Below are 9270 nucleotides of genomic sequence, written 5' to 3'. Positions count from 1 at the left end.
TTTTTGGTGTGTTTTGGAATGAAACTAGTGATTTCCTTATATAATGAAGTAAATTAGCCAAGATTTCTAATCTAAGTAATGTGGGACTAAGGAGTTTTTTCAACTAATATACAATGTGGGACTTGACTTAATGAACTTTTTCAATTCATCTCCCTATATTGGAATATATGCATAATGTTCCAACATGGCTTCTAGGCATCAAGCCAACCAGTGGTTTCTACTCCTACAATACTCGAATTGAATTATCATATCTAGATCTTTGACTTTGTTTGCTGCCTGTTTGTTGATGGCATTTGGTGTGTTTGCGGACCTTAGAGGTCTCGATTAGTGCAATTGGAGCGACAACTAAGTTTAGTTGGGGATAGTTGATTCTTTTCTCCAGCATCGCTAGGTACCATTGCTAGTTAGGGTTCCTATCCTTGCCCCAAGTTTGTACTGGTTCAGAGAAAGCATCTCCGGGCTTCGCCGCCTATAACATTGGAGTGGCTATTTCCTAAGAGGGGGATGCGCTAGTTACGCTTTAAGCGTGTTCACCAAGTGAGGGATCTGTGTGAGAAGCACGATTTAGACTATCCCGTTGAGGATTATAATAACATTTTTCGTTCACAATATTTCTCATACTTAGCAATTTATTTATGAAAATTTCAAATAACCTTGAAGATTATTTATCTTTCTGAGAATACTGCAAGGAAAGTGTGTGCAACCCTTCTCCGATCCCCTCTTCAATTGATTACATAATTTAGGATCGTTGGCATGAAAACGTTTATCGCTCGATTTTCCTTTGTAATATTATGTGTTTTTGTAGGCGGCAGATGTTATCCTCGTTTCTTGATGACCAACTCCAGTTACCATATTTAAGTTTGTTGCTTTCGTGAATCCATGCTTGGGGGTACTATAGTGCAGACGAGTCTTTGTAGTTGTTCTACTTGCTTCTGAATAGCGTCTGTATTCTATCGTGTTTGAATGTACACACTAGATGGCCTATGGGGGAGTTCTCAGGATTGATACTTACATGTGGTTAGTGGAGTTATTTATCCCCTTAATCGTGTTAGGCAATGAATTAGATTTTTTCAAACGTGTTGCACTAAGGCTAGAGTAATCTATATGCGTGTACGGGACATGGAAGTGTCATTTAGTGTCACTCACTTTTGGGTAAATGTTGGTATCTAACAGTTCCTCGATGTAGGTTGCTTCCTTTTTCGTTGTGGGAAGTGTTAGCCGTTGGGGATGACGTTAATTGAAGGCATTCCACAATAAAGTCAATGTTAGTCATTTCTCTTAGAAAAAAAACAAAGAGATCCGTGTTAATCCCATGGATATATGATCGACACCATCTTTACTTGTCCTAGGTCAGAATCATCATCAAGCTATCTGACCTCTAAATCCTTGTAGATCTTTGTGCTCTGGGGTATACCAACATCATCAATGACATGCATGCTGCATTTGCTGAGAGATGGAATAGTGAGACGCCATCTTTCCACCTCTTCATTGGTAAAATGACTATTACAATGGATGATGTATCATGCCTCTTACACCTTTTTATTATAGGAAGATTTCTTGATCATTCTAAGATCACCTGGACTAAGGTCATTGATATGATGGTGACCTTTTTGGGAGTTGAATATGATGATGCCTTTGAGCTGTGTAGAAGCACCCGAGGTGCACATGCCAAGTTTTCCTATTTGCCAAAATTGTATAAAAAAACTTGGAGACATCCGAACATCAATTATTTATGGGTTTTGTACCTTAGAGAGTATGCCATGAGGTGTTACTTCTTCTTCTTGGTTGGCACGTCCATGTTTGTGGACAAAAGTGCTAACTACGTGGATGTGGCCTACCTAAAATATTCCATCGACTTGGAGTCTATTCGTGAGTGGAATTGGGGGAGAGCGTGCTTGGTTTACCTGTACCACAACCTGAACGAAGCTTGCAAATGGACGACAAAGTAGATGACAAGTTCATGCATCCTGCTTATGGTAATTTCCAAATTCCACTATTAAGTTACAAACTAATTTTTCTTTTTACACTTGTTACTGATACTTTTTTTCTTATTGGTTTTCAAGGATGGATCCTAGCTCACTATCACCGCATACACAGGTTTGCACGTTTCCTGGCTTATACTCATGATTTTCCATATGCTTGCTGGTTTGTCCCTAGCAGAGGGAATGATCATATTGTTGTTGTATCATGTGTATATTGACTGCACTCAGCACGACGACGTAAAATGGAGGCCATACGATGCTCACCAAAATAGAGTTCCATTCGACCCCATTTCCATATACTTTAGATGATTGGCATGTGAGACCAACATCATGTGCAGGTATTTGCTCGAGCGGAAATTTGGGTACGTGCAGATCATTCCCAAGTCACCCTTCTAGGTTGCTTCTATCTGTATAGTTCGCAGAGACCTGGATGACATTTTGGCAAATTTTGAGAATCATTTGGTACCGGTGGGGTTCGGACTCATGAGGCCACATCTCAGTGGAGCTATGTTGAGGGTTACATGACATGGCTCTATAAAGTGTCTCACCCTTACATGACACAGGACGCTCCTGGAGGTCCACCTAGTCTTGCTCATGAGGAGCCCTTGGAGAATTTGCAAGCGTTGTACAACCACGCCGTTGATGTGTTGCCGCCGCATAGTCAGAACATTAAACAGCTTACACGTCAGGGAATCAAGTATGAAGTGTTTGCGAGAGGTGAAGATGGAGCGGTCGCCCTAGCACAGTCCATTCTTTCTAAGGCACGGAGTGCCGTGGCTTACCATAGGCAGAGGAGGAACCATAGTGTTAGAATTATGAATACACAAAAGAGTATTTGATTGTATTCTTGTTTAGTTTTAATCGACTTTGAGAACAATGGTTGTACTAATATATTCGATTTCTATAATATTTGGTTTTATTAAAGCTTTACGTGGTTCTATAATATTCGTTTTTATTAATCGTTGAAATAAATAATGGCATTTTTAATGTAATTGAAATTAGTTTAGAATGAAAACACCACAATATTTGAAAACTGATTCTGAAAAAATTACACAGGTAAAAATTCTGAGATGCATCTCCGAACCAATTTCCTTAAGAAATGTGGGGTTGTTTGATATTTTATGGACAAAAAGTGACTTCAGAGAGGCATCTCCGAATTTTTCTTAAAGATGAATTCGGAGATGCATTTCCGAACTAAATTTTGACAAAAAATGATCTTTGGCGTGTTCGAATATGCATCTTAGAATTCGCCCAGAAATATTTTTGAATTTTCAGAGGTGCGTTCCATATAGCAAGGGTGGGATGAGAAATTGCCTTATTGATTCAAAGAATGTCAACAAAGAATAAACCAATTTCTCTAGTGTCATGTCTCATCCACTTCGGACAATCAACAATAACTTGGTCTCTAACATAACATGTTAATCTGCAAATATACATGCTGATTTGATTTGGTTAATTGTTTCAATAAATTTAACAAAGGAGGCCAATCAACATACTCTATACATATAGTTCTACATTCCAAACACAAATTAGGAACAAAGTGTAATGTTCCCTGGTGTTCAATTACAACTCTTTATTAATATTAACACTTATACACATTAGCAAACAAAAATGCACTTACTTATATGTTACAAATTACTCTACCGGATATCTGTACTAGTAGTGTAGTGGTTAGCTCAGTTTTCAGCTTTCCGAGTCTTATTTTCCAACACAGTTTGCATCATCATTGTCAATGACATTGTAGTATAGAGAAGAAATTTTGCCATCAAAATTGGAAACTACTTGATGAGTTGATAGGCCGCAATAGCGTTTCCCGAGACGCGCTATAAAGATATCGACAATCTTCTTGAACATGGAATCTTCTTGTATTAGTGGTTGCTCTACAAACTCAACCAGTGGCATCCATTTTGCTGCTTCAATTTCATGATCATCCACTGTGATACTAGATGACAGTGGTTTTAGCATGCAGATGAAGAACAAATCTGATTTCTCAAAGGCCACATTGTGTACATGCCTAGAATTTATCATCATAAAATTCATCAGAATTAAAAACTATAATGTGTAGCATTCTATTACCATACTAGATTCTATTTAGGTAATTAGATCTTCTATCATAAAATGTGTCAGATATCTGACATGTGCCAGTGTCTGACACTAACATGACGCTGATACATGTGATTACATATTTAAGTTTCTTGATGACGTGATTGGTATGGTTACCTGAATGCTATGACTTCAATAAAATCTGTATCAATCTGTACAGTATCAAAAGAAAGTCACCATTTTAAGCAATTGAAACTTGTAAGTGCAACCTCATGAATAAGTTAAAAAAAACACAAGAAGAATAGTTTCTCAAAGTTACATGAAACTTACACCAGTTTCTTCCTTCACTTCTCTTACAGCTCCGGTATAAATTTCCTCTGCCTGAGATAATTCACACAAGTGATTATATTCAAGTTGCAACATAGTTACATTACATGAAAGAAAGTACAACTCCAACACATAGTTATAATCCGGAAACTTGCAGTCGGATAGCTAGACACAATTGGCCGAACTGTGTGATACTGTGATCAAATATCAAGTGTTCTCAGCTTGCGATTTTTCGGAAAATCAAGTGAAGCATACATACCTCATGAATGAAACCGGTTGGTATTTTCCAAAGGCCAAGAGTTGCTGGAGAACAATGCTTCTCTTGCACCACAAGTACCTTTACAAATTCATCACAAGAAATTACACAAACTTTAGAACTTGCATAAATCAAATGCAGAAAAGTTTATAAACAGAAGAAAAAAATCATACTTCATTGTTATCATTGATGACAAATCCTCCAATTCCTACTTGATGCGAAGCATTTGCCGGAAGCATGCAAGGTCCTTCAGGAATCCAGTAAGTTAACATCACATATCCCGGTTGTGCATGATGGTATTCAAACCCTTCCTGATACCAAAATCAGTTACCACAGAATCTGTTTTTTTTAAGCTATTCTAATCAACTTATGGAGATATCATATGCTGTTATCACAAGTTCTCTAAAATAAACTCAAATAAGCCGATCAAACAGTCTCGTATTCTAGTAGCACCGACATTTCTATAAAAAAAAAAGAGGCTTGTCCATGTCTTAGTCCATGTCGGACACCGACACTGATACTTGTTATTACGCTTAATTTATTATTTTTTCAAATAACCATCAGCGTGGTGTCGTGTTTGGGGTGTACGTGCTCCATAGCTAAGAATACATTCAGGAAGTTAAATTACCTTGACAGCAATTGGAACAAGATCAGATTTCTCTAAGGGCAATTTAAGCCAAATTCCCTTCTTTCCCTACAAAACCTCATAATGTAAAATTTTCAATAATCTAGAAAATGCTTTTAAAAAGTTAACCATACACATGAATTGATGAATTTACCAATTTTTTCCAGTGAGAAAGAGACAAACAAAGCATAGATGCAAAAGCATATGAATTTTGTGGCAACCTATTTGGATCAATGACAACCCCTCCATACTCATCATCAAAAGCACCAAGTATAAGATTTCTATAATACAAGCTTGAAGTTGAACCATTAATACTATTTGAACTTGTAGTTAATGCCGCAAAATCATCTGAACCAACTGAATAAACAACACCTTTATCTGTCAAATAAGACTCATCTGAAGCACTATAACTCTTGAGAAACAACCCTGAAATTCAAGATGAAAAAAGACCAAACCACCCATGTCTTTAAACTTCATACAAAAAACACAGACAAAAAAAATAACAAAGAATCTAATTGGGTTGTTAGTGTTACCTCTGTTGCAGTTGAATTGGTTAGAGTATGTAACACCAAATTTGTGTCTAAAATTGGAGAACAAAGTGGAAGAAGATTTTGCAATCTCAAATGTGGACATTGAATTGTAAGAGAAAGATTTGAGCTCCATCTTAATCACTGTTCAGAATCCAAATCTCACCAATTACACAAACGGACACTGTCCAATGAGAATATAAAACATAGTAGAATCTTCGCTAAAATCAAGGAAACCAACCTTAGCATATATCGAAACTATTAACTAAAGAAACATCATGGTCATGGTCATGTGATTCATCAGCTTCTTAGTGTAGTACATGTGTTTTACATATAGTAAAATAATAGTATGATTTTTTTTGAGTTAAGAAGGTTTAGAATGTAAATAGATAGGCACAAAGAAATGAAATTATAGGTGATAATGCTATGTGGATGACACGTAGGGAGAATTGTTATATAAAATCAGGAGTAAATGGCAAAGTTTGGGTTGTAGGAAATTATCTTTAAGCTTGTGGTTCATAATGGACGATTGGTGAACATGAGAAAATATCATCAAGAAGATACTTGAAGAAAAATGCCAAAGTGGAAAGTTGTTCAATTATGACATGTATGTGTGTGTATAAATAAAATGAAGAAAACGAGGGAAGTTATGTGTCCCAGCTAGTTAATAATTACTAAATATTTATACTAAAAAAATATTAATAACAATGGAGATGTTAAGAATACTTAATACAGAGAGATAGAAGAGACTGGTAGTATATAATTTCTAATAAAACGATTGGTGTGTTTTACATATACCACGAAGTGGTATTTATAGTAGTGAGCTTTCGCTTCACATATATGTTACTGTGTCAATTTGAATACTGTTCATTGATATTTCAAAACAGTTGTCATAATTATTACTTATTATAACAGGAGATATTTTTTTTTCTATTGAAAAATTATTGAGAAAATATTGAGTTTTTTCGGCAAGTTGAACAAAATTTTGGTGAATTGTCAGATCAATTTGGGTTACCATTTGTTCGATAAAACATGCAGTTTTGTCAAATCAATTTGGGATTACCTGATTTAAATCACGGAGTTTATAGATTTCAAATATTAATATGTTAGAAGTGTTTAGTTTAATATATTTTGATAGATTAGAGTATTTGTCTGTAAATTTTTTTCTAGTCCATATAAGGGAAGATCGACACTTAGACTAATTGAAGTTTCTCTACTAGTGAAACTCAAGATTGGAGATTTTATTGTAGGACAAATAACTGTCAAAGCTGCTTCAAATAAAGTCGTTAAACATTAAAAAACATATTTTTACTTATAATCAACATGGTTTTATACTATTTGCTTTTGATAATTTTGTTTTTCTAACACCATAAACACAACTACTCTTTTATATAGAATTTAAACACTTATGAATAACAATATTATATCTTCTATATCTATAAATATAATTTTTAAAAAGATTGATTTTCTTGTAAAAATAATAATTACGCAACTTATTACTCCCTCCGTCCCATAATGAGTGACCCATTTAGAATAAATTGATGTCCCAAAATAAATGACCCATTTCAATTTTCAATACATTTTTTCCTATTTTACTCTCTAATTATTAAAAAGTTCACCATTCTCAATACATGATAAGGGTATTATGGTAAAAATAATATTATCTCTCACTCTTTTACACTTTTCTTAATCTGTGTGAAATTGTGTGCTGGGTCACTCATTATGGGACGGAGGAAATATCTTCCTAATCTCAATACAACTTATTATCTGCATAACAAAATTCAAATTTCGATAAAAAAACATAATTATGATGAAATAGTAAACTACTTAGCTTTTTTACTTTTCTTAAAAGTATCTTCCTAATCTCATAACAATTCTATGACACATTTTAAGGGTTGTTCTTTGGTAAATTTACAATGTCCACTAGTTAGGTTAGAGATCAAGTCCATAACCATAAACTTAGGGAGTCTTAGTCAGATTGCACCAATTGAATTTATGACTCACTACTACTTTTTTGATACTACTAACTATAACTTTTATGCATATAAAAATGGTTAGTTTATTACAACTAGTTACCACTCAAACCTTATCCAAAGGTGATACACGAGGGAACATGTTCACAACAAGAAGGATATACCCTTCATCAAAATTTGTGAAATTTTTGGTATGGAGTGCGTGGAACCAATTATAAGGACAAATGCGATCAGCGTTTGCACTTCACAGTTTTTTTCACATGTAGTATCTAATCTTGTATATAGGACAAATGTGATTAACATTTGCACTTAATTTTTTAAGGATGAGAATTGGATGTCCAAATTATGCTATACAACGTGTAAGTATAATATGGTAAAAAATTTAAAGATTTAGACACAATATTTTCAATTTTCAGTTATCACCTTATCTCGTATTGTCTATGTAATTTTGTACATAATTTAGTGCAAGTTTATTTCATATTAAAATAATTAAAAAATAATATCTTACAATATACTTTATACTCTAAGATTGTCATAGTTAAATGACTTATAAACTTGTAATAAATATATGAAATATATAAAATTAAATACAATTATGAAACTAAAAATATATAAAATTGTTATAGTAAAATGTCTTATAAACTTGTAATAAATCATTTAAATTAGAAAATTTCTTTACCCACCTCCCTATGGGGGTCACCCCAGCGAAAAACTCAATTTACCCCTGCTTCAGAAATGCATTTCCGAAGTAATTTTTTTTTTTAAATTTTTTCATACTTCGGAAGTGCATCTCCGAAAACACCAAATGGGGGGTGTTTTCGGAGACGCACTTCCGAAAACACCTTTTTTCAGATTTTGGGGGGTGTTTTCGGAGATGCACTTCCGAAAACACCTTTTTTCAGATTTTGGAGGGTTTCGGAAATGAACTTCCGAATTATGCAGAAACTGTGTTTTTTTTATGTTTTTGGAAACAGTCTCGTATTTTTAATTAAAGGAAACCGGGAAATAAAATAAGCGACATATAAACAGAAAAATACTAATATGATAAAAATAGTAATATATACAAATCGATCCGAATCCAAATAATAATAGTGTAAAAAAGATACAATCCGAAATTAAAAAAATAAACAGAAAATACTAATATGATAAAAATAGTAATATAATCGTCACTGATGCCGCCGCACAGCCCGCATCAGTGACGATCATCTCCATCACGGCGACTGCCTCTGGACCGCCCTGATGAACGACACCTCGATCCAACGCGTCCCGCCCAAGCATCTCTGTCCGCTGGCAGATCGGCAGGAGATCAATGGCATGGTCATCCTCGGCCTGCTGGTTCTCCAAGATCTCCTTGTGTGCTGGCCTGGGAGCGCCGGGAGCGTCGGGTGTAACGCCCCGATTATTCAATTATTTGATTATTTGATTATTCAATTATTCAATTATTTGATTATTTGATTATTCAATTATTTGATTATTTGATTAATTAAATAGTATTACATTATTATTATTATTATTATTTTCATCATTATCGGTCGAT

The 9270-nt window shown here is 34.5% G+C and overlaps 1 protein-coding gene across 2 annotated transcripts; it reads right to left on the bottom strand.

Annotated features, from left to right (window-relative positions):
- Positions 1-3424: 3424 nt before the first annotated feature.
- On the bottom strand, positions 3425-6334 carry LOC131630948 (nudix hydrolase 8-like). Of its 2 annotated transcripts, XM_058901689.1 has the most exons (9): positions 6002-6334; positions 5767-5904; positions 5388-5659; positions 5237-5302; positions 4782-4919; positions 4612-4689; positions 4356-4406; positions 4203-4237; positions 3425-3996 (listed from the first exon to the last, which is right to left on the bottom strand). In XM_058901689.1, exons 2-9 carry the CDS (start codon positions 5894-5896, stop codon positions 3681-3683), a joined length of 1086 nt encoding a protein of 361 aa, XP_058757672.1. In that variant the 5' UTR covers positions 5897-5904; positions 6002-6334; the 3' UTR covers positions 3425-3680. The 2 variants fall into 2 exon arrangements, with proteins under 2 accessions (XP_058757672.1, XP_058757671.1); XM_058901688.1 differs by having other exon boundaries at positions 5767-6334.
- Between the last annotated feature and the right edge of the window lie 2936 nt (positions 6335-9270).

The sequence above is a fragment of the Vicia villosa genome, unplaced genomic scaffold (assembly GCF_029867415.1).
Source record: "Vicia villosa cultivar HV-30 ecotype Madison, WI unplaced genomic scaffold, Vvil1.0 ctg.000756F_1_1, whole genome shotgun sequence".
NCBI classification, from domain to species: Eukaryota; Viridiplantae; Streptophyta; class Magnoliopsida; order Fabales; family Fabaceae; genus Vicia; species Vicia villosa.
The sequence above is the reverse complement of the archived record's forward strand: the minus strand, read 5'-3'. Positions and strand labels throughout refer to the sequence as shown.